The 26,509-nt window shown below is 42.0% G+C and overlaps 1 protein-coding gene across 1 annotated transcript in view; it reads left to right on the top strand.

Annotated features, from left to right (window-relative positions):
- Positions 1-304: 304 nt before the first annotated feature.
- TEX26 (testis expressed 26) overlaps positions 305-26,509 on the top strand; it is a 52,985-nt gene continuing 26,780 nt past the window's right edge. The window contains 7 exon segments of the mRNA XM_079903441.1: positions 305-501; positions 1,650-1,874; positions 6,029-6,113; positions 6,937-6,940; positions 12,747-12,911; positions 16,863-16,895; positions 16,901-17,039. Coding sequence (XP_079759567.1) covers positions 1,733-1,874; positions 6,029-6,113; positions 6,937-6,940; positions 12,747-12,911; positions 16,863-16,895; positions 16,901-17,039 — 568 coding nt within the window. The 5' untranslated portion in view covers positions 305-501; positions 1,650-1,732.

Consider the following 26,509-nt stretch of genomic DNA (forward strand, 5'->3'; position numbering starts at 1 on the left):
CCTGTGAGCGACAACTACTGAGCCCGCGTGCCACAGCTAGTGAAGCCCGCGCACCTAGAGTCCGTGCTCCACAACAAGAGAAGCCACCGTTATGAGAAGCCAGCGCACGGCAACGAAGAGTAGCCCCAGTTTGCCACAACTAAGAAAGTCTGCACGCAGAAATGAAGACCCAACACAACCAAAAATAAAATAAATAATTTTAAAAAATTTTTAAATAAAATTAAATTTTTTAAAAAAAGATCAAAAGAGTAATAAGACAAAAGAGCAATACCTTAGGTGTGTGTGGCTTTACGATTTACAAATTATCATTAGAATTATTCATCTTTACAGCCCACTGAGGTGGGTACTCACATATTCATTTTACAGATAAGGAAGCTGAGGCCCGGAGCAGTACCTGCTTTACGCCCAAGGCCTTCAGGTAGAAAGTGACGGATCTTCCGGCTCTCGGTTCAGCGTGTATCCCTCCCCGCCATTTCACAGCTTGCCTAAGACGAGACAAATGTAAGATATTAATACAAATTCACTGCAAAAATTCTATATACTCACTGCTCTATTTTTAAAGTGTATTTCTTTTAAATTATGCTATGCTAATTAGCTCTACTATTTCCAGACAGTGATCTGTTATTGGGTGTTACTTTCTTAATTTAGACTCCACTACTAAATCCTAATTTAGACTCATTCCTTCTAATAACATCGACAGAAGCCTGTGTGTCCCACCATTCATCGCTATAAATTTGAGAGCCTAAATCTGTTATATTCATTCCATTACATGGATGGGACGCTACTCTCAGAAACTTCTGGTTGAGCTCTTCAGTTTGAAGAAATCCTTGCATAGGTACATGGGATCCTTACTTTGATGCCTATTCTGTCTCCTTTGATAAATTCCCTTTTGTTACTTCACTGTTCGCTTAAGGTCTATGTTAGAATAACCCCTTGAAAGGTTAAGGGATGGTTGTAAATTGCTTTCTAAGCATGGTGCCAACAGTCTCCAATGCGTACTTACTGTTTCCTCTTCGCATCCGAGTGGGTAACAGCTGTGTCCTAGCCAGGAGACATTCAGTATCACTAAGCACCTATGTGCCAAACGACCAGGTAGCTGTCAACTAATATGAATATAAAAGACCCTCCACATACATGGGGGTGAGAGACCCAGTTGAACCTGTGGGGACAGAAGAATGATGACATTGACCGTCACAAAAACGATTTTTGGTGCCAGGAACATGGGCTGGTGAGAAGAAAGGTGTCACACACGTCCCTACTCACTCCTCTTTCCAAGCGCACTTTTCTTTCACCTCCCTGCCGGCTCCTAATTCCTGTGCAGAGATGACCAGTTTGATGGCATGAAACTATCTCAGAAACTCTGGTTCTAGTTCCACGTAACGCAAGATTACTTGTGATTTTTAATTCCTCTTGCTCGGATCCTGCAAGATCCCTGACGACTTCGCCTTCATTCGCTTAAGCTGAAAACTGTGCATAGCTGGCAATTTGCAGTTGAAAATCTGACAATATTACTTTCTCTTCGGCCCCTTTTGCTCCTCTCCCCAAATATATATAAGACAGTTCTCGGGAAAGCTCATTGCATGAACTAGACAAATACACGAAAGTAAGGTATCCCTCATATTACTAGAAACACATCTTTTTACTTTCAGACCGGGTCCCCCAGCCGGCCCGGTGAAGCGCCCTGCACCTCGTCTGCCGGGGGCTGAGCCGCCGGGAACCTCCCCGCGTCTCCATGGCGAAGCGTCGTAAAGCAGCCGCGCAGCACCCAGCCCGGCTGGTGCGAGAGGCCCAGCGACGGCCTCTTCAAGCAAGAATGGCAGAGCCTGGGCCCGAGGCTCCGTGTCCTTCTCAATGCGGCCACAAGATCCTGCCAAGTAAGACTGCGGACCTTGCCAGCCGGCGGGGGGCGGGGACGGGGTCTCCCTTGGAGACGCGGTGCCTGGAGCGAAGGCCGCTCGGGTCTTCAAGGGTGTGTGCCTCCCCCTTACGGGTGGGACTCAATTTAAGGAGAGGCTGGGAGTCAGGGAAAATGAAAGGGTGTTCACGACCTTGCCCCTTTCCAGCCCTTCGCCATACCTTCTGTCAAAGCCCTCCCTAAACAGCTCGGAGTTTAAACACCCCATGAAATGTCCAGGAGGGGACAAGCAAAAGGAAGGCCTAGTGTCTGGAGAACAAAGACAAAGACAAAGAAGCAACAGAGGTCGGGAGCTCTGAAGAGAGCAGACCCAGCGGGGGCCCTGATCCCCGGCAGGATCTGGGAAACAGCGCAGAAAGAGGGCGGGGAGGGGCTGCAGACTGCAGAGAAGCGACCCCCAAGAGGATCTGCAGCGTCCCCCACCCCCACCCCCGCGGCTGTAGCAGAGGCTGGGAACTATGGCATTCAGCTGTCGCTTCTAAACTTCGCTGATTTTTCTTTCAAAGGGATTTTGTATCTAACAGGCAGTGCTTTTAATACTAATTCTGCATGCGAATGCAGCTGGTGTACTAACTCAGCTGTTTGTGTCAGTGGAGGGAGAGCCACTCTAGCTGTGGTGCTACTGGCATGATTACTGTGTAGTCAGCTCCATCCCGGTCTTTCTCAGGGCAATAATAACCCATCGCAGCCCTCTAGCTGGGTAATTGTGGTTCCCTGGTGGCTACGGAGCAGTGGGGATTGTTCAACTGCAAATTCCCTAGAATTGTAGTCCCAGGAGAATGAATGAAATGCATACTTTCATCCCATTCATCCCTTTGTAAATTACGAAGAGCAAATGAAAATAATTAATACAAAAATATTTACAACACGAGTTTCTCTATGGTGTCCAGGCAGAGGAGCTGGAGCCCTCCCCAGGAACGCCCCCCCCCGGCCCCCCGCCCCACTCCCCTGAGTCTCGTCCTCCATTTCTAGCCACCCTGTCTTGGTTTCTTTCACTGTCTGCTCTCCCCCCTCTTGTCTGGGAATGTTGGCGTCCTCCAGGTTTTCTCCTTCTTGGTTTACATCCCCTATGTGAGTGGCCATATCCTGCCACAGGGCTTCTAGTCTACATAAAGGTGCCAATCAATGGCTCTCTCATCTTTATCTCTAACTCAGATGCTCTTCCTAGATCTCAGACCAAAATATCCATCTGTCTACCAGATGCACTTGGATGGCACAGAAGGGCCTCAAACGCAACACGTACAAAACTATACTCTTTGTCTTCCTAGACTTGGAAGCTCAGTAAGGAGGGTCCCATCTGCTTAAAGGAGAGGGGAGGGCAGCTTCACTGACACCTCAATGTCATCTCCAGGCGTCACTGATTCTGCCTCCAAAGGGTCCCTTCCCCTGGGGGAGTTTGCCCCTTCACCTCCGGTCCTGAGTCTCTAACAGCCACTCTGTGCTACTCCATCCTCCACTGATGGAAGGGTCACCCTCTAAAAGGTGGGCCTAATGTGTCACTGTCCAGCTCTGGTCTCAAAATAGGATGAGGCCGATGACGCCTATGGACGAATTGCTATCGAGCTATTACTATCGACTGGGCTCTTAAGTGCTGTATTCCTTCCAAGGACCGCCATAAATTTCCACAAACTGGTGGCTGAAAACAATAGAAATTTATTTTTTTCACAGTTTGGAGGGCAGAAGCCTGGTATCAAGCTATTGGCACGGCTGCACTCCCTCTGGTGGCTCTTGGGGAGAATCTGTCCTTGCGTCTTCCAGCTTCTGGTGGCTGTCGGCATTCTTTTTTTTTTTTTTGCGGTACGCGGGCCTCTCACTGTTGTGGCCTCTCCCGTCGTTGCGGAGCACAGGCTCCGGACGTGCAGGCTCAGTGGCCATGGCTCACGGGCCCAGCCGCTCCACGGCATGTGGGATCCTCCCAGACCGGGGCACGAACCCGTGTCCTCTGCATCGGCAGGCGGACTCTCAACCACTGTACCACCAGGGAAGCCCTGTCAGTATTCTTGACCTGTGGCCCATCACTCCAGTCTCGGCCTCCATGGTCACATCACCTCCTCCTCTTCCGTGGCCAACCTCCCTCTGCCTTCCTTATGAGGACACTGAAATTGCATTTAGGGCCCACCAGATAATCTAGGGTGTTCTTCCTCTCAAATCCTACTTGCATCTGCAGAGTGATCAGGCCTAGATTGGTGTTGCTTGCTTCGGAAAAAGACAGTCTCTGTGCAGAAGATCCTTCCAGATCCTTCTAAGAGTCAAACTCAGAGCTTCAAATCAGGTGAAGTGATAGTTTATTTTAAGAGCAACACAGCCTCACAATTTCTCCCCACCTACTTGTCCGTGCTTGAAATTCTCTTAACAAAGAACATTAATTCTGCTGTTGGAATAAAATGCTTTAAAGTATAAAGTGGTTCCCACTAAAGAAGAAGAATCAAAGGATAATGTCATTTCTAGTATAATGGGATCAGAGCGTAGACACCAGCCAGGAGTCTGCGAACAGAAGGACAGAGCGTGACAGGCAGGGGCTAAGGCTTTAGTTAGCCCGGGGAAGCCTCAGGTGGAGGTGAAGCTCACCCCGTGTGAAGGCGGCGGGTGAATAGTTACAGAGGGGCAGATGCAGCTGCCTGGCTGGATTCAAGGACCTGTTCGATGAGAAACAAGCCCTGGCTGGCAGAGGTGGAGAGATGGAGAGATGGGAGAAGCACACAGATGGCAAAAACTAAGTGTTTCTTTTTTATATGTAGGCAGTGGCATATAGCTTTTCAGACTATTTGGAAATTGAAGACACCTTTGAGAAAGATGCTTTACGGCAATTGTATTCAGGGTGCGTGAACGGGAGAAAAGGCAGGCAGTGAGGTGGGTGCGGTGTGAGAGGTGAGGTGATGGACCCCAGACGGCTTTGCTTCGAACATGGAAGGGATCTTTTCACCCAGGTGCTAGTGAAATCTAAAAAGCCACAGGTAGCTGCCTAGATATGAAGAAAGAGAGCATGATCGAATTAAATTTTAAAAATATATTCCCAAGTAATCTGGTGGTACCTCCGTTCGCAAGGGGAGGTTGGGGCAGATCAGTCCTCGTGTCTGCATACTGGTGAATTCTCCATCCTCACCCTCTGGGCCCGCCAGCAGCATTTGCCGTTGTAGGTGTCCCTCCCTCCTCCTGGAATCATGTTTTTCCTTCGGCCATCAGGACACCACAGCCTCCTGGGTCTCCACTCACCTCGCTCACTGAGCTTCTCAGCCTCCTTCACCGGCTTCCCCTCATCTCCCCAGCCTCTTGACACTGGGGGGCCCCGGGCTTCAGCCTTTGGACGTCACCTCCTCTAAGGCCACTCCCTCCCTTGCTGAGCTCACTCACTCTCACAGCTTTAAAGAACAGCTATGCCGCGGAATCTTGCACAGTCGTTACAAAGAACTAATTACAGCTGCACCAGACGCGTCAGAGGGGCTTCCCATACGGCGACGTTAAGTGACAGGTAGAAGAGGACACTTTGTGTAAGATGAGCCTGTTTTTGTAAAACAAAATAGGACTAGAACCCAATGTGATGATGTATTGATGTACGTATATATCAATCTGTATATGATTACAGTAGCAGTTATAAAAGTCTGGAAAGAAACAGGCACAGTTGTTAACATGGGCTACCTGGGAGGAGGGTGATTACAAGCAGGGCCAGGAAGGAGCCACGACAAGGGGTCCAGGAGAGAACCTGACATGGAAACTATGACCCTCTTTGTGTAAAATTAGTTCATGCATTTACAGGTATATCTAATGTGGTGCATGAAAAGTCAGGCAATAAAACAGCGATAGTGAACGTCCTAAGATGATAGAATTTCAAATGAACTCTTTTCTTTATTTTATGTATTGCTCGAATTCTTTAAAATAGTATATGTGAGTTCTCAAGAAAAACAATAGACCTATTTTTATCTAGGGGGGGAACTCATAAGTAAATTGAGCTTCCCCTCTACCCTAGTGGAGCTCACAAGTGGGCCTTCACTCCTTTACACTCTGCATTACCACCCAAAACGTTTGTCTCTTGCAAAATTATTTTAATTATTAAAACAACATTTGATCAAAATATGCTGGCTTGCCACATTTAACACTGTTTTATTGTGCTTTTAGCAGGTGATACCGATCGGGATTCCTACGCCACCACGACGAAGACTGCGTTCACACCTAAGACAGGAGCAGTGCCTGCTTTCATTCGGTACAGCCCTATTCAAATCAGATTGATATACACGCTTGAATTTGTTCACCCTTCTTCTATTATTCAGAGTCCAAAACCAATAGAGAGTAATCAGAGAAGGCTTGTAGAAAATGAACTCAGATCAGACCCACTGCACGCACAGGTCTCCTCCAAGCATCAGAGGGGGTTTCCCCTTCAAAGAGTATCCCAAGCTCCTACAGGAAAATTGAGAAAATTAACACATGGATCTTTCATAAAGCCACTGTGCGTCATGCTTTACAACAGAGCCAGTATACAGTCAAGAGAACTGTGCTACCTAGACATGGAGCATGAATTGAGTTCATTACCTGGTATACGGTAGGCAGGCAATGACAACTGAATGACTGGATAAGTGAGTAATTGTTAGCACTTCCACCCAATACTAGTCTTGGAAGCTGGAACAAGGCCACAGTCCCCTTACCCTTACCTTCACTCCTCCAACTATTGCTTCCTAAAGCAATGTTTGCTTGCAACTTCTCCCTCAATTCCACCTGAACCGAGGGTGGTGGGAATTTCTGTCCATCAGCTGCCTCTCTAAGCTCATTGGTGGGTGAGAGAGGGTGGGGCTGCGAAAGCCCTGTCTTTCATTGCATCAGTGGTAGGTGGGAAATTAGCATGGAGGACCTTCCCTTGTCTGTGTTCACTCTGTAAATTACTTCCAAAATAGAGGATCTTTTCACCTTAAAAGTTCACATTGTCGAGAAGTCAAATGGACTACTGTTCAGACTGTGGTGCAGTCAGGCAGAAATGGGTTCCAGCCTCAGCTCCCTGCTCTAATTACCCCTTATTTCCTCTGCTCCCTTAGGCAAGTAACCAGCCAGCTACAGCTCAGTTTTATGGTTGGCAAAGTGGGAATGATGACTGCTGCATAAGGTGGTTGTTCTGAGGACAAACTGAAAGCACTAGTCCAGTGACTATAGCACGAAGAAGTTACCCCCCAAATTTTCATTCATTTTTCCCCAGCATAGTATACGACAGACTTCCAAAAAGTGCAGGTCTGCAAGACTCCTAATTTCCGAGTTACCGGCTATCCCACTGAGTCACGTTATATCCCCTACTGGGAGGTTTACCACCTGACAGTAAGGGTTATGCCAGCTTCCCAAACAGTAACAGTTGTCTGAAGAAGAAACATTTGGGATGAAAGCCAAAACCAAATGGGTACTTATGGAGTCTAGGTCAGTGGTCTTCAAATTCACATATTTTTAAAGTCCACAGAAAAGTTCTTATTATAAATTTAAATAGCTGTAAAAGATAAAACTTCCAGCCCATCCTAAATATTGACATTTTAAAACAAGACCATTAAATCATTTCTTTACATATAACCAGTGGGTAATCTAACCACCTTAGCAAATTGATACTCACTCTGACCCTTTTTAAAAAATATATACAAACAAGCTCTTCTTTAACAGATCATTTATTTCATTCTCTTTCCTTCTTGAGCTCTTACTCCCAGTCTACTTCCTCCATAGAATTTTACGCTGCTCTAATATATTTTGTGTTTGAAAGCAATTTATTGATCACTCCATTATACCTCTTTGCAACTATTTCAGTATATTAATTGACATTAATTTTTAAACATGTTATAGGACCCTAAGTATTGAGTTATCACAATTATTTTTAGTACAGAATTGCTCAAAGCAATAAACACATTACAAATGTTAATAATTACTAAACAGAAAAAGTAAATTTTTTGGAATTGCATCTTGATGAGATAAATGGGGCTGTTTTGTTTTCAATTACTTTATGTCTCCAGATTTGAGTGTTATTATGTTGGGAATGAGACCACATTCAGCATCAATTTTTCCTGCTTTTTTTTTTTCAATTTATAAATGCTAGTGTTGAGAAACCTTGTTCTCATAATTAAGTAGATGTGAATGAAAGGAGTTTTAGTGTAGCATTGCCATTCGATACTCTGAACTCTTTATGGTTATATGCCAAAAATCACAAGGTGATTTTTTTTTTTTTTTTCGGTACACGGGCCTCTCACTGTTGTGGCCTCTCCCGTTGTGGAGCACAGGCTCCGGACGCGCAGGCTCAGCGGCCATGGCTCACGGGCCCAGCCGCTCCGCGGCATGCGGGATCTTCCCGGACCGGGGCATGAACCCATGTCCCCTGCATTGGCAGGCGGACTCTCACCAACTGCGCCACCAGGGAAGCCCACAAGGTGATTTTTTAATGATTGATTGGCTGACAGCTTGGCTGTGTACTCCTTCAGTTTCATTGAAAGCAAATAATTAGATGATTTGTCATCCAGTTATTGAGTTATTCCCTATCTCGTTTTTCTGAGAAGTATACAGAAAAGGCCTGTCTTTTTTTTATATTTGAATTTTATTTTTATTTTATTGTATTTTTATATAAAATTGTTATTAAAATATTTTATTTTATTTTTTTAGACATGTTCTTATTAGTTATCAGTTTTATACATATTGGTGTATACATGTCAATCCCAATCTCCCAATTCATCCCACCACCACCAAGCTCCCCCCTCCCCGCCACTTCCCCCCTTGGTGTCCGTACATTTGGTCTCTACATCTGTGTCTCAATTTCTGCCCTGCAAACCGGTTCATCTGTACCATTTATCTAGATTCCACATATATGTGTTAATATATGATATTTATTTTTCTCTTTCTGACTTACTTCACTCTATATGACAGTCTCTAGGTCCATCCACGTCTCTACAAATGACCCAATTTCGTTCCTTTTTATGGCTGAGTAATATTCCATTGTATATATGTACCACATCTTCTTTATCCATTCGTCTGTCGACGGGCATATAGGTTGCATCCATGACCTAGCTATTGTAAATAGTCCTGCAATGAACATTGGGGTGCATGTGTATTTTTGAATTATGGTTTTCTCAGGGTATATGCCCAGTAGTGGGATTGATGGGTCATATGGTAATTCTGTTTTTAGTTTTTTAAGGAACCTCCATACTGTTCTCCGTAGTGGCTGTATCAATTTACATTTCCACCAACAGTGCGAGAGGGTCCCCTTTTCTCCACACCCTCTCCAGCATTTGTTGTTTGTAGATTTTCTGATGATGCCCATTCTAACTGGTGTGAGGTGATACCTCACTGTAGTTTTGATCTGCATTTCTCTAATAATTAGTGATGTTGAGCAGCTCCTCATGTGCCTCTTGGCCATCTGTATATCTTCTTTGGAGAAGTGTCTGTTTAGGTCTTCTGCCCATTTTTTTGATTGGGTTGTTTGTTTTTTTTAATATTGAGCTGCATGAGCTGTTTATATATTTCAGAGATTAATCCTTTGTCTGTTGATTTGTTTGCAAATATTTCTCCCATTCTGAGCGTTGTCTTTTCGTCTTATTTATATTTTCCTTTGCTGTGCAAAAGTTTTAAGTTTCATTAGGTCCCATTTGTTTATTTTTGTTTTTATTTCCATTACTCTAGGAGGTGGGTCTAAAAGATTTTGCTGTGATTTATGTCAAAGAGTGTTCTTCCTATGTTATTTTGTGCATTCATTTTGATTTTCATTTTGAGATTTTTGTGCATTAATTTTGTATCCTGCAACTTTACCAAATTCATTGATGAGCTCTAGTAGTTTTCTGGTGGCACCTTTAGGATTCTCTATGTATAGTATCATGTCATCTGCAAACAGTGACAGTTTTACTTCTTCTTTTCTGATTTGGGTTCCTTTTATTTCTGTTTCTTCTCTGATGGCCATGGCTAGGACTTCCAAAACTATGTTGAACGATAGTGGCAAGAGTGGACATCCTTGTCTTGTGTCTGATCTTAGAGGAAATGCTTTCAATTTTTCACCACTGAGAATGATGTTTGCTGTGGGTTTGTCATATATGGCCTGAAAAGGCACGTCTTAACAAATGACTATTAAATTACATCTGTTACTCCTTCATTTGGAAGAAACTTATTTAATATTATATACTCAAAAAGGACTTGGAAAATAGGAACATTAATTTCAATAAAGGTTTTCCAATGTAATCTTTTTTTTTATAAAAATGCTTTTGTCATTGCATACTCTAAATATATTTTTATCCAAATCTTTGAGCTGAAGATTTAACTCATACAATTTACACCATGTTTACCTAGCTGGTAAAATCAGTCCTTGTGGTCCAACCAACAAGTGAAATTAGGTTTACTTCCTGTCAAAATAAAAATCTGACTACAATTCTAGTTTAAATGTTAATATATGTTTTGAGGAATATTATGAAAACTACTGATAAATTATAGAATGCATATTGTAGGGAAGATCATTAAAAGTAGACAGGAGAAGTGTAGAAAGATTCAGGGCTAACATGATTAATTACATGCAAGTAACAAAAATAATGCAATGAAATGTGTAGCTAAATATGTAAGTTATCTGTGAAGTGAGGAGTATGATAAAAAATATGAGGTTCTTTAGTTAAATATGTTCTCATGTGTGCAGAACTCTGGTGCTTGACTTTGGAAAATAATTAAATAATAGCATGCATAAAAATCAGAAACAATTCCATTGATTTATTTGGAAACCAAATCAAACATTTACTATGTATTTAATGAAAGAGAAAGTTATATGTGGTAAGTATATAGTTATATATGGAAAATTACTAGTCTGACAAGCTAGCGTATACTTTCATGTATTGTTAAATATTTTACATCATAAAATAAAATGAGGACTGGCTATATTGAAGTAAATATTTCATAATATGTTTGGGTTAAAACAGCTTTAAATACCTTATTGAATGATGAATACAAAATCTGAAAAAAAGATCACAAGATTTTTATGTACCAGTTTTATCCAGTGAATCTTTAAAAATTTGATAGTCTCAGAAAAGATTCCAGGTACATTGAAAAGAATCAGCATCGCCATCCTGTACTGCTTCATCTAAACAGAGACGCTCTTCTTTCCAGCTAGTGACATATCCTAGGGATTTTTTTAAAGCTGGAAAAGTGCTTACCTTTAAATATGTAGGGGAAAGAGCCATTTTCAGCAATCTATATTCTCTGCTCTCCTCTTAGAAGCTTCTCCTTAAAGAGGGATGAACATTTGATAATTTTTAGGACAGGGAAAACTAGCCATTACTGTCAGCCACACCAATCTCCAGTGTACCTACATTCAGAACATCCCTGCACAGGCCATAATGCTCTGGTTATAGCCCCACCCTTTACTCTTGACCTAGAACGGCAAGCCCTAGGGAAGTATATGGAATTTGGGTTACAAGGGAGTTCCCTGAAATCACCATAATGAAGTTCCCGGCGCCCCTCTCACCATTGGCAGCTAACACCCTGAGGTGTAATGCACCTTAGTAATATCCTACGGTGAAGTGGGGAAGGGAGAAAAGGATGCGGGAAGGAAAAGACCCACTAGATATGCAGCTTTGTGTCTCAGGCAGATACATGTTAAGAAAGAATATACTGAGAAATGCGGATGTGAAAATCTATTCCTTTAAAGCAATTTGTGCTGTGATCCCTTTGGAAGGGTCTTCATGCGCCTTCGATGACTTCAGTTTGATTTAGGACCACAGTCATGCTTGAATCTGTACATCTGAATGACAAGTGAAATAGTGCAGCGTCCAGATGTATCCCACTTTCCAGATGTTTGGTTTCTTACAGACGTAACCTGAATCTTACCCAGCCCTCTTTTTTAAAAAAGTCAATATGAAATATTTTAGACACACACAAAGGAATATACAATAAATCCCTAGCTATTATCCAGCTATAATAATCAACAACACATGGACATTTTTAATGTATATCCTCCACTTAGCCTTCCCACTGGCTAATGTTGAAGCAAATTCCAGGCATTATATCATAAGTCTAAGTATATTTTTATGTATCTCTTGAAAGATAAGGATGCTTTAAAAATATGTAACGATACCATTATCTCACCTAAAAAAGCAATTCCTTAATATCAAATAGCCAATAAGCGATCAAATTTTCCCCAGTTGTCTCATAATTAAAAAAAAAACAAACAGTTGGTTAGAAATTGAATCCAGACAAGGTCTCTGCATTGTATTCTCTTACTTCATTTAATCTACAGGTTCCTCCACTTTTTTTTTCTGAGAATTTCTTTGTTGAAGAAACAGATGATTTGTTCTGGATTTTTCTGACTCCATCCCCATAGTGTCATTTAAAACTATCCTTCTTTTCATGTATTTCCTGTAATCTAATATTCCAAAGACTTCATCTGATTCAGGTTGGGTATTTTCACAAAAGTATTTAATAGGTGGTGCTGGGCACGTATATCCAGAGTGGCAACTGCTGATCATTGCCTAGATGCGTTACTTCATTAGGGACTTGCAAGCCAGTGGTATCCTAATTCTTATATTTTTCCTTTTATTAACTGGAATACTTTTTACATAAAGAAACTTTCCTTCACCAAGTATTTAGTTATACTCAAGTACTGTTTACACAGAAGAGTACTCATTTCTTTAAAAAAATTAATGTATTTCAGATTATTCTTTTAAATTTAGGACACTCTTACTTTTGTTAAGGGCCATAATAATATACAGGATTGTTTCTTTTCAGGGAAACCTAGAAATTAAATTATTTCTGGCATCAAGTCTTAAGGCAGCCAATCTTTCAAAAATTATTTGACATGTGTACTCTTGTGAAATTTGGTATTTAATCCCTTACTCTAGTTTCCACCCTTTTCTCACAGAAAAGTACCAGAAGATTAGGATATACATATTCACTTAGTTATCCTGTTCCCAACCAGACACAGTACAATGATGACTATGTTTGGAAATCATATTCTAAAGAAGATTTGATCAACATTGGAACTTCAAGAGAAATCAAGAACCACAAATCTTATTACCCCAGCCAAGTAAGATAATATCTACATATCTTTTGAACGTGATATTCTATCAATAATCCGTAAGAATGAGAGTTTGGATATATCCCAAAGATCCTTCATCATCTACCGCTGTGGTCCTTCTTAGACTATTTTCTGCTCACCTTCGCACATTTATTTCTAACTCCTACTTCCTTATCCCCTTACATAAGAAACATTTATTTTAATAAATTTATTTATTTTTGGCTGCACTGGGTCTTCGCCACTGTGTGCGGGCCTCTCACCGCAGTGGCCTCCCCAGTTGCGGAGCACAGGCTCCAGGTACATGGGCCCCAGCAGTTGCGGCATGCAGGCCCAGTAGCTGTGGCTCACGGGCTCCAGAGCACAGGCCCAGTAGTGGTGGCGCACGGGCTTAGTTGCTCCACGGCATGTGGGATCCTCCTGGACCAGGGCTCGAACCGGCTTCCCCTGCCCTGGCAGGCGGACTCTCAACCACTGTGCCACCAGGGAAGTCCCTGAAAGTTTTTTTTTTAATTGAAGTGAAATTCACGTAGCGTGGAATTAACCATTTTAATGTGAACAGATCACTGGCTATTAGTACATTCATAATGTTCTACAACCACCACCTCTGCCTCATTTCAAAATATTTTCATAATCTCAAGAGGAAACCCTGTACCCATTAAGAAATTATTCCCTGTTTCCCTCTCCCCTAGTCTCTAGCAACTACCAATCTGCTTTCTGTCTCTAGATATTTTATATGTGGAATCATACTATACAATATGTGACCTTGGTCAGGTCCTTTTGTATCAGGAACTTCTCTTAATAATGCCGAAGGAGCTCATTAACATGAAATTTTATACAGACAATAAAACCATTAGTCAAGAAGAACTAAGAACTAATAGGTACTTTAAGCATATATCACATAGGCAGTAACTAGAGTGTGGTTCAGATTAATTGCTAATACATAGCAATTACATTTCTTTTTTTTTCTTTTATTCACTCATTAATTTAGTAAATATTTACTGAGGTCTATTACAGTGATATGTACTAAGGATCAATGAAGAATAAGACTTAATCTTAATTAAGTACATAAAGGCACAGACGTGGAGAACAAACATATGGATACCAAGGGAGAAAGTGGAGGGATGGGAAGAATTGGGAGATTGGGATTGACACCTATACACTATTGATACTGTGTATAAAATAGGTAACTAATGAGAACCTGCTGTATAGCACAGGGAACTCTACTCGATGCTCAGTGGTGACCTAAATGGGAAGGAAGTCCAAAAGGGAGAGGATGTATGTATATGTATGGCTGATTCATTTTGCTGTGCAGTAGGAACTAACACAACATTGTAAAGCAACTCTACTCCAATAAAAATTAATTTTAAAAAAAGACTTAATCTTTATCTTCAAAGGAACTCAGAGTAAATCCAGAGCCTGATTTTTGTCTTTTCTGGGTCTTCATCTCCAGTTGCTCTCCTTCTGTGCTGGTCCATCCTGGTCCACATGGACCAGCCCCTCAAGACCCTTCTCAACATGGCTCCTAACTTTCCTCTCCTGCTTCATCTTCAGCCAGTCCCCGCTTCCCTGCGTTCCTCACTCGCACCAACTAGACCGCATTTCATGAACACTCTGTGCATCTTTTGCTTCAGTGTTGACCCATTTTCAAAACACGCCTTTTGCTGTGTGTGCCTTTTTGATTCTTGTCTTCCTTCCCTTCCGGTAACAGAGCCTGTCACACTCCCTCTGGGCTTCTGTAGCACCTTATCCACAGCTCTGAGTGAGTGATTCTTATGAGAAGCTTGTTCACAATATAAGTGCCTGGGTCCCACTTCTAGAAAGTCTCAATGTCTGGGATAAGGTTCAGCAGGTATATTTTGGAATAACCTTCCTAGGTATTTCTGATGTATTATCTCCATGTGAGAACCACAGTTCCAAGTGTTATGGTTGCAAGATATCACATTCCATATCCATGTATCCTGTATATCTCTTTCTAATCACACTGGTTTGAGATTGTCTTGAGGTAGAACAATGACTTAATTACCTTTAACCTTGGCACAGAATCCATATAGGAACTGAAAACATTTGCTTTTGAGTGTCAGCTGGGGAGAAGGATAGACATCTGTATCAAGTATTTCAACGGGAATTTATTTATTAATAAAGCCATTAGTAATTTACAAAAACCAACTTATAGATGCTGCTTACTGGGAACGATACCAGATGATCTTCCAAAATAGCTTAAGGAATGTCCTGATGTTTGAGCCCGAGAGTTTTCTTCTCTCTCTATAACCTTGCCTTCTCCTCGGGTGGTTTATGAGGTCATTATGAGGGCCATTGAGTACCCATGGCCTCTCTCCCTGAGTCATCTAAACTAAGAGGCACCATGTAGTGAAACCCTTTCCCACTGTGCTGGTCTGGACAGAGATCAATTTTTAAAAATCAATATTAAAATGCTCTCGAGTACCAGTAGGTGACATCACATGTTGTTTGATATACAATGTACATTTGAATTTATTTTGAAAAGACCTATTGAAAAACTATTTTGGAAAAAGAATAGAGGTTAGTGTTAATAGTAATTAGCACTGTTGTGACATTGCTCATGATATTTGTGGCTTTTTTTTTTTAGGGTTATGAATACTTTATTTTTTCTAGTATCACTTATTTTATTTTTTCAGAGAAGACTTTGATCTTTATTTCTAATCACTTTTTCATCTCCTATCACAAGTAGCTGATTTTGTCCATATTTCCACGATTTGAATTTTTTCTCTTCATTTTATTTATTTTTAAAAAATTTTTTATTGGCGTATACTTGATTTACAATGTTGTGTTAGTTTCAGGTGTACAGCAATGTGAATCGGTTATGTGTATACATACATCCACTCTTTTTTAGATTCTTTTCCCACATAGTCCATTACAGAGTATTGAGTAGAGTTCCCTGTGCTATACAGTAGGTCCTTATTAGGTGATATTCATGTTTTTAATATCTACGTCCCAATTAAAGTTGGTGTTGTATGACGTGCCTCTGAACCAACATTTTGTAGCAAGAATTAGGGATGAACTCGCTCCAGGTGAAACGACTTGTGATTCTCTCCTCAGTTAATCTGGTAGTGCTTGTGGAACCTGGTTTTAGTCAGTGCTTCAGAGGTGTTTAAGGATCATATGTTTAATGAGTATTTGTTAGCAGAGTTATTTCCAAAAATAATAGTGCTACGGTCCACTAATGACAATGATCTTACCTAACCCTCCATCGGTAAGGTTCTTTTCCTTTGAGTGGTTCTTTTCCAGATAATGGGGATGATATGCACTACCCTATCTAAGGTTGCCAGGTTTAGCAAATAAAAATACAGGTGCCCAGTTAAATCTGAATAATGGTGTATAACAGGTAAAAAATGAGTACCTATACATACTTACACTAAGAAATTATTCATTGTTTATCTGAAATTCAAATTTAACTGGCATCCAGGAATTCCCTGGTAGTCCAGTAGTTAGGGCTCTGTGCTTCCATTGCAGGGGGCATGGGTTTGGTCCCTGGTTGGGGAGCTAAGATCCTGCAAGTCACATGGTGTGCCCCCCCCAAATTTAACTGGCACCCTATGTTTTATATGGCAACCGTAGCCCTAACTAAAATCTCTCACTCTGCACCCTAACCTCTGCCCCAGGGACTAGACAGGCTTCTGGAGTGAGACATGCTTCCTGAGTCCACGGAGCAGAAACAAATGAGCACTCCTAACTGATGTACAATATACTCAGAAACTACTGCTAATCATTTGAACTTGTACTTCCTGTGCCTGATAAAGCAGAAAATTATTTCCTGGTTGAACTGTCCCTAAAAAGTACATTGACCATACCTCTAAATGCAAGAAGAGTGTGTTTTAGTGTGATAAATTGGAAGTTACTGACAGAAGCAGAATGAAATGAAAATATGAGGCTAATTAGAAATAGCCTACAAGGAGTAATTATTGCCTTTCGTTTGTACCCCAGCTCAAAAGATTAAGCAACATTCTCAGATGTTTCTGGAATGGAAAACCTTGCTTCCCCGACCAGCAGACACTGAATCTCGATGGAATTACCAAATTCCAGCTAAAATTCCTGAGCTTCAGGATTTTAGTTTCAAATATGGATGTTACTCAAGCCTACCCATTGCTTCTCAGGGTCTAGGTAAGTACACCTGTAGCTTTTTTTTTTTTTTTTTTTTTTTTTGCGGTATGTGGGCCTCTCACTGTTGTGGCCTCTCCCGTTGCGGAGCATAGGCTCAGGACGTGCAGCCTCAGTGGCCATGGCTCACGGGCCCAGCCGCTCCGCGGCATGTGGGATCTTCCCGGACCGGGGCACGAACCCGCGTCCCCTGCATTGGCAGGCGGACTCTCAACCACAGCACCACCAGGGAAGCCCTCACACCTGTAGCTTTTAAAACAACTTCATAGACTGTTCTCGCTCCAAGATTCCTCAACACATAGGGCCCTGGTGGGTGACCTTGATTATAGTCATAGAGAATGTCAGTGACCCCTGAATGGAATCAAAACTAGGACTCTGGGGCCCCCTAGCCTCAAACCCAGGGAATGAGGATGATGTCTTAGAAGAGAAATGACTGCTTGTGCCGTGAAATGAGTACATCCTCTGCCTGGGAGGGACAGTTGTTGGGATTGGGGGACATGCCCCCCACATAAAATGAAAGGAAGGATTTAGTTGCTATTAAACAACCAAAATAAAAAAAAAGTTCCTCGGGAATCAAATTAGACTTGTCAGTTATCCCCTGGAAGTTTATCCACACAGCACATCCTTCAAGCATCTTTACATTTAGCCATGATTTTACTTGAGTGTTCTTTTATGACCCCAATTGCTGTTGTTTACAACAGAAAAGTTTTTAAAAGTTCCATTGACCAAGCCACCTCCGAGTTCCTGGGTAAGAGGATAATCTGGTGTTAGTCTGAGACAGTGATTTATTCCTTGCATGGAGTTGGGATCAAGTAGCGCTTTAGACAAAAATCACATAACTGGAGAGTAAACCAGGAACACCCCCCGCCCCCCCACACACCTGATATCCAGCCCTCAGCTGGCATTTGTAACACTGAGCATGACAACATGGACACTGAATAGGAAAACACGTTATCACTCGCATTCTTCCTTTCTCTTAGCTTTGGCTGCAGAGATGGCAAGTGCTAGACGTGACAAAGCTTTACAGCTCCACAAAGTACAATTAAAAAATATGTAATTAGGGTTAGGGGACCAGAGATGTTCAGAACCAGAAGAGACTCCTTCAATTTCTAGATGAGGAAATGGAGGCCGGAGAGTTGAAGGGCCTCCCATGATCAGTTATCACTCAAAGACTGCAAAGCTTCCCAACCCTGCTGGGCAGAAAAGCGACGCTGGCTTGGATGAAACTTTTGGAACAATAGTCTCTATTGTTTTGTTTATCATCACATCACCCAGGCCAAGCCCTGTCTAGGTGCTTCACACATAGCATTCCTTGTCCATTCACCTGCACTAGGTAAGTATCATTACCTGTATTCAAAGATGAGGAAATGAATAAATGGAGAGGACAGATGTGTTTGCCAGCACAGAACTGAAACCTAAGTTTATTTCATTCCGAAATCCATGCTCTTTCCAGGAAGTCTTGCTGATCCCTTGAATACTGTTTGCTCTTTTTAATCAATAATTAACATAATTGTGTCTTTTTAGCTATTAGACATACTATCCTTTGATTATTTTGGTCTCATTGATTTTATATTTAGAGTACTATTATCAGATATTTGCCTCCTTCCTAGAATTTCTCTATTTAGCACTTAGTTAAATGGAAATTTTCATCCTGTTTTTCTTCATAATTTTCAGACCGACAGATTCTTGATCGCTTTATTTACTCTTACTGTGATGTTGACAAAGGGACGGATTAAAAAGGAAAATAGTTCAAATGAAGAAAATCTGAACATAACTAGGTTATTTTCTCAATAATCAAGGAAAACTAAGATCCAAATTGTTCTAAATATAATTTCATCATGACTTTGTGTTATTTTGTTTGTGTGTGTGTGTGTGTGTTTTAATTAATTTATTAATTTATTTATTTTTGGCTGCATTGGGTCTTCGTTGCTGCGCGTGGGCTTTTCTCTAGTTGCGGCGAGCGGAGGCTACTCTTCATTGAGGTGCGTGGTCTTCTCACTGCGGTGGCTTCTCTTGTTGCGGAGCATGGGCTCTAGGCACGCGGGCTTCAGTAGTTGTGGCTCGCGGGCTCTAGAGCGCAGGCTCAGTGGTTGTGGCGCACGGGCTTAGTTGCTGCGCGGCATGTGGGATCTTCTCGGACCAGGGCTCGAACCCGTGTCCCCTGCATTGGCAGGCGGATTCTCAACCACTGCACCACCAGGGAAGCCCTGGGGTTTTTTTGTTTGTTTGTTTTGTTTTTTTTAAGAAGATGTTGGGGGTAGGAGTTTATTAATTAATTTAGTTATTTGGGCTGTGTTGGGTCTTCGTTTCTGTGCGAGGGCTTTCTCTAGTTGTGGCAAGCGGGAGCCACTCTTCATCGCGGTGCGCAGGCCTCTCACTATCGCGGCCTCTCTTGTTGCGGAGCACAGGCTCCAGACGCGCAGGCTCAGTAGTTGTGGCTCACGGGCCCAGTTGCTCCGCGGCATGTGGGATCCTCCCAGACCAGAGCTCGAACCCGTGTCCCCTGCATTAGCAGGCAGATTCTCAACCACTGCGCCACCAGGGAAGCCCACCCTGTTTGTTTTATTTTTAAACAATAAAATCATTTAGGGCTGCAAGTCATCTCTTCCCTCCCCACCTCCCTACCTACCTAGTTTTAACTGTATCCAGTAGGTTTCTCTTTTTTTTAATTTATTATTTATTTATTTATTTTTGGCTGCATTGGGTCTTTGTTGCTGCACGCAAGCTTTCTCTAGTTGTGGCGAGCAGGGGCTACTCTTCATTGCGGTGTGCGGGCTTGTCATTGCCGAGGCTTCTCTTGTTGCAGAGCACAAGCTCTAGGCACGTGGGCTTAGTAGTTGTGGCTCACGGGCTCTGGAGCGCAGGCTCAGTAGTTGTGGCGCACGGGCTTAGTTGCTCCGCGGCATGTGGGATCTTCTCGGACCAGGGCTCGAACCCGTGTCCCCTGCATTGGCAGGCGGATTCTTAACCACTGTGCCACCAGGAAAGCCCCAATAACTTTTGATATAACTTTTTTTCTTATTCTCTTTTGGATGCTTAATTTGTGTCTTCAATTCTGATTTCCTCTTTGAACCAAGAATTATGTGGAAGAGGTTTCTTAATTTTTCAATAATTACGGGATTAAAAACTTTTTATTATTGATTTCCTATTTGAAAGTTAAAAAACAAATCTCTGCTTTGGGAAAATTAGCAAAAAAATTTTTATGCCAAGATTAATTTGTGTATTAGATGAGTATCAGAAGAAAAAAATGTGCAGTTTATTGTATTTTTCAAGCCCCTCCTACCTTTGCCTTAATTGCATATTTGACCTGTCAAATTCTGAGGCAATAATATTTGAAACATTCCACAACAAAAATGTTTTCATCAATGTCTCCTTGTATTTCTGGGATTTTTGCTACATATTTTTGGCTACTGTGTTGTTTAACAATGCTTATGACTTATACAGAGCTTCTTCATTAATTAATTTTTTTCCCATTACATGTTATTCCTCTTTGACCCCGTTAATGATTTTGACCTTAAATTACATTTTAATTGATATTCATGTTGCCATTCATGCTGGGTTTGTATTTTATTTGCATTTACTTAATTCCCCATTTTTCTTTTTTGCTGTTTATGTCTTTCTTGGAGCACCGGGGACTGTAGCTGTGGCCAACCAGTAATTTCATGTCGATTCTCTCTTAGTTTAGTATATATAGTGGGACTTCCTGTCCTCACAACACTCTCCAAATCATGGTCCGTATTCCATTGGGATCTTAAACCAAATATTAAAAAATGAGTCATCCTTCATTCAATAAATATTTATCGAACACCTGCTATGTGGCAGTGTTGTAGGTCATGGGAATATATTTGTAGTGAAAAAACATACATGGAGCTTACATTCTAGAAGAAGGGACAGATCAAAAACAAGTCAAAATGAACAGTATAATTACAAAATATAAGCGCCACACACAGTGTGAGCAGTGCTGTGATGGGGGGGCTCCTGTGAGGAGGCCTCATTTAAGCTGGCCCGTTAAGAGGGGAAAGAACCAGCCATGTGAAGAGATAAGCAACAGCTTTCCAGGCTTGCGGAGCAGCAAGGCAAGGGCGTCAAAGTAGGAAAGAGCTTGAAGTGTTTCTTGAAACGTCCTAGAAACAGTCAGAAGGCAGAGTGGCTGAAGCATTGTGAGTCGGCTAGGGACAGGGCAGAGGGTCAGTCATACAAAAGAGGTCAAAGGGGCGGGGGTGAGATCATGCATGGACTGAGTGCCATTGGCTCCTAATAGCATGGACTCTCTTGTTGTAGTTTCTGTGTTCCAGAATAGTCCATAAATTTCTGTTGGTTCAAGTTGTGGATCCCTCATGAACGTGGTTTGGTTTTACGTTAATCCTCTAACAAAGCCTTGTCTGGGGCTGGAGTGTTCATCCCTGCAGACATGTTGTGGCTGCGTCTTCAGCATTTGCTGTCTTCCGGGAATCCCAAATGGGATCCTTGACCTCTTAAATGAATTTTTGAAAAAATTTATATACATTAGAGTTCACTCTTTGTGCTGTAAATTTCTATGGGTTTTGACAGAAGCATAGTGTCATATCCATCGTTATAGTATCATACAGAATAGTTTCACCACCTAAAATATCCCCTTGCTTCACCTAGTTGACTCTCTTCCCAAACCTGTCGTTACTTCTTTGGAGATAGTTTTGGTATTCTAAGGGCAGGACAGCCAAGAAAAGCCACTATCACCCACTGCCTCGCAGCAGACAGCCTGGGGATGAATGTAGCCTCCCATCTGGCTGGAAACAGAAAGGCTTACTACATACAGAATTGTAGAACAGGTAAGTGACTGCCATTCTAGAGCCAGAAATGCTACATTTGTAAACATGCACTATTAGACAGCCTTCTTCTTTGGACACTGTGGTAAACTAAACTATTGTCCCCAGTTCTTCATCTCTCCCTGCCTCCACACTCTTTGAAAGGTATTTCCCCAGCCTTTGACTGTGAGCTTGGTCATGTGACTTGCTTTAGCCAATGGGGATGTTAGCAGACATAAGTCTGGGCTGCCCACTGGTCCCAGGAGAAGGATGAGAGTCATGTGGATGAGAGCTACTGCTATGGTCAGTTTGCATACCCCCAAAATTCATCTGTTGAAATTCTAATCCCCAAGGTGATGGTACTAGGAGGTGGGACCTTTGGAGGTGATTAGGTCATGAGGCAGAGCCCTCATGATTGGGATTAGTGCCCTTATAAAAGAGACCCCACAGAGCTCCCTTCTGCCATGTAAGGACACAGAGAAAAGATGGCCATCTGAACCAGAAAGTCCTCACCAGACACCAGATCTGTTTGTGCCATGATCTTGGAATTCCAGCCTCCAGAAATATGAGAAATAAATGTTTGTTGCTTATAAACTACCTAGTTTATGATGTTTTGTTTTAGCAGCCCAAATGGACTAATACAGCTACCCTAGCTGACCCTCCCTAGGGACCCACAAAGTGTGAGTGAGAAATAAGTGCTTCCCATTGCATGCCACTGAGATTAATACAGCAAGAGCTAATAGATACAGGAACAGTATTTATTTAGATGAGACGTCTCTGGAACCCTCAAAGTGAAATGAAAGGCTTGGTAGAATCCGTTTTCCCTCTTAAAAATATTGTCTGATCACCACTGACAAATGCATTTAAAAAGTGATTGTCTTCTAAGACAGGAGAGTGTTGTTGTGGTCCTTTTGTATTTTAAAACCTGCCAAATAATGAAGGCATTTTAAACGTTGAACACTTCAAAGGTTCTCACGAGGCCAGTGGCCGCGGCTTATTTTAACGTGCCAAAGGATGTGAATGAGTGCTTTAATATGTTCCCTTTTTCAGAGCAGATTGTCAAGACCGGATCAATGTACTTGACGTGAGTTAATTATGTACCTTCATTATTATATTTCAAAGAGAGCAGTGTTTCAACACAGATAATGATTCTGAAATTCTTTCTCTTGTGTACCCTGATGGCTCTTTTCATTCTCTTTCTAACCTCCTGCAAAACTCACTGCCCCCTGCCGACACACACACATCCTATCCCAAAAAGTCCATGTTTCTATGCTTTCCAGAAACATCTGTTCTTTGTTTTTAACCTCTTGAAAAAAACTGTTCTATAAATAGGGTTTTTTTCCCATTTTTTTCTAGTTTTATTGAGATATAATGGACATATAACATGGTATTAGTTTAAGGTGTACAACATAATGATTTGATATATGTTTATATTGCAAAATGATCACAATAGGTTTAGTTGACATCCATCACCTCACATAGTTGCAATTTTTTTCCTTGTGATGAGAACTTTTAAGGTTTACTCTCAGCAACCTTCAAAAATACAATACAGTATTGTTAACTATAGTTACCATGCTGTACATTAGATTCCCCAAAACTTATTTATCTTATAACTGGAAGTTTGTACCTTTTGACCACCTTCACTCATTTCCCCTTCCCTCAGCCTTCCGTACCCCCCAACTATCACCAGTCTTTTGCCTGAACCTTACCATTCAGCCTAGCTCTAGCTCTTGGTTGTCTCCTTTTTTTTTTTAATTTTATATTATTTATTCTTTTATACAGCAGGTCCTTATTAGTCATCAGTTTTATACACATCAGTGTATACATGTCAATCCCAATCGCCCAATTCATCACAACACCCGCCCACCCTCCCGCCACGTTCCCCCCTTGGTGTCCATGAGTTTCTGCACATTAATTTTGCATCCTGCTACTTTACCAAATTCATTGATTAGCTCTAGTACTTTTCTGGTAGCATTTTTAGGGTTCTCTATGTATAGTATCATGTCATCTGCAAACAGTGACAGTTTTACTTCTTCTTTCCCAATTTGTATTCCTTTTATTTCTTTTTCTTCTCTGATTGCCATGGCTAGGACTTGCAAAACTATGTTAAATAATAGTGGCGAGAGTGGACATCCTTGTCTTGTTGCTGATCTTAGAGTGCTTTCAGTTTTTCAACATTGAGAATGATGTTTGTCATATATGGCCTGTGGGTTTGTCATATATAGCCTTTATTATGTTATTATGTTGAGGTAGGTTCCCTCTATGCCCACTTTTTGGAGAGTTTTTATCATAAATGGGTGTTGAATTTTGTCAAAAGCTTTTTATGCATCTATTGAGATGATCATATGGTTTTTATTCTTCAATTTGTTAATCTGGTATATCACATTGATTGATTTGTGTATATTGAAGAATCCCTGCATCCCTGGGATAAATCCCACTTGATCATGGTGTATGATCCTTTTAATGTGTTGTTGGATTCTGTTTGCTAGTATTTTGTTGAGGATTTTTGCATCTATATTCATCAGTGATAGTGGTCTGTAATTTTCTTTTTTTGTAGTATCCTTGTCTGGTTTTGGTATCAGGGTGATGGTGGCCTCATAGAATGAGTTTGGGAGTGTTCCTTCCTCTGGAATTTTTTGGAAGAGTTTGAGAAGGATGGGTGTTAGCTCTTCTCTAAATGATTGATAGAATCCACCTGTGAAGCCATCTGGTCCTGGGCTTTTGTTTGTTGGAAGATTTTTAATCACAGTTTCAATTTCATTACTTGTGATTGGTCTGCTTATATTTTCGATTTCTTCCTGGTTCAGTCTTGGAAGGCTACACTTTTCTAAGAATTTGTCCATTTCTTCCAGGTTGTCCATTTTATTGGCATAGAGTTGCTTGTAGTAGTCTCTTAGGATGCTTTGTATTTCTGCGGTGTCTGTTGTAACTTCTCCTTTTTCATTTCTAATTTTATTGATTTGAGTCTCCTTCCTCTTTTTCTTGATGAGTCTGGCTAATGGTTTATCAATTTTGTTTGTCTTCTCAAAGAACCAGCTTTTAGTTTAATTGATCTTTGCTATTGTTTTCTTTGCTCAGCTCAGTAAAACTTTATTCTGCTGTCTGCTGATGGGTGGGGCTGGGTTCCCTCCCTGTTGGTTGTTTGGCCTGAGGCAACCCAACACTGGAGCCTACCTGGGCTCTTTGGTGGGGCTAATGACAGACTCTGGGAGGGCTCACGCCAAGGAGTACTTCCTAGAACTTCTGCTGCCCGTGTCCTTGTCCCCACGGTGAGCCACAGCCACCACCCGCCTCTGCAGAAGACCCTCCAACACTAGCAGGTACGTCTGGTTCAGTCTCCTGTGGGGTCACTGCTCCTTCCCCTGGGTCCTGATGCACACACTACTTTATGTGTGTCCTCCAAGAGTGGAGTCTCTGTTTCGCCCAGTCCTGTCGAAGTCCTGCAATCAATTCCCACTAGGCTTCAAAGTCTGATTCTCTAGGAATTCCTCCTCCCGTTGCTGGACCCCCAGGTTGGGAATCTGACTTGGGGCTCAGAACCTTCACTCCAGTGGGTGGACTTCTGTGGTATAAGTTTTCTCCAGTCTGTGAGTCACCCACCCAGCGGTTATGGGATTTGATTTTACTGTGATTGCGCCCCTCCTACCATCTCATTGTGGCTTCTCCTTTGTCTTTGGATGTGGGGTATCTTTTTTGGTGAGTTCCAGTGGCTTCCTGTCGATGATTGTCCAGCAGCTAGTCGTGATGCTGGTGTTCTCGCAAGAGGGAGTGAGAGCACGTCCTTCTACTCCGCCATCTTGGTTTCTTATCTATAAATATGTTTAAACCTGTTCTATTTTGTTAAAAAATGCTTTCACGAATAGAAGAGTAGAAAAATAACATCTCTTTCAACTGAAGACTGCAATAATTTGTAAAAAATTAAAAAATCACAATGGGACATGTGTAGTTGAGTTTTCATTATGTGTTAAAAATCTCCTGTCTGTACAAGAGGCATATGAGCCAGAGCAATGCTTCTCAATCTTGACTGCACGATAGAAGGGCCTGGAGAGATTGAAAAAATCCTGATATCCAGGCCACTCCCCAGACCAGTTGCATCAGAAAATCTAGGGATGGAACCTGCAGCAGTCTGTTCTAAAATTCCCTAGGGTGATTCCAATGCACAGCAAAGAGGAAGCCACACTGACCTAGGGGAGCAGCAAGTTGTACCTGCTAGGTTTACGTGGATGGCTCAGTTAGGCTCTAGGCAGGAAACAGAATCCCCCCCATTTGTTTCACATGATGGGCCTTGAATGAACAGACTACTTCTGAGGGTGAGGTTTGTAGAGGCTAACAATGGAAGGAAGCTGTTACCAGCTCTAGGCCTGAATGGACAATGTGACTGGAGCCCAGTGAGACCCAGTTGCGTGGAGGAGCTGCTGTCCCCTGGGGCTGTGGTCACAGAGAGAAAGAGCCATGGCCAGAGACATGAAACAGGGAGAGACAGGGGAAGAAATACTCCACTCTTGCTTTCTCCTTCCCTCCGATACAATCTGAGCTCCTCCAGCGGCCCTCATTGACCAAACCCAACGGACGCCACCAGAAATGTACTGAGGAAGATGCAGCCCAAAGGGTCAGGCTCCAGTGGCACAGAGTGGGCTAGGGAAGGTATTAAGGGGATCTGGAGGCCAAACAGAATATAACCAACACAGC

This window comes from Stenella coeruleoalba (genome assembly GCF_951394435.1).
Source record: "Stenella coeruleoalba genome assembly, chromosome: 18".
Classification (NCBI taxonomy): domain Eukaryota; kingdom Metazoa; phylum Chordata; class Mammalia; order Artiodactyla; family Delphinidae; genus Stenella; species Stenella coeruleoalba.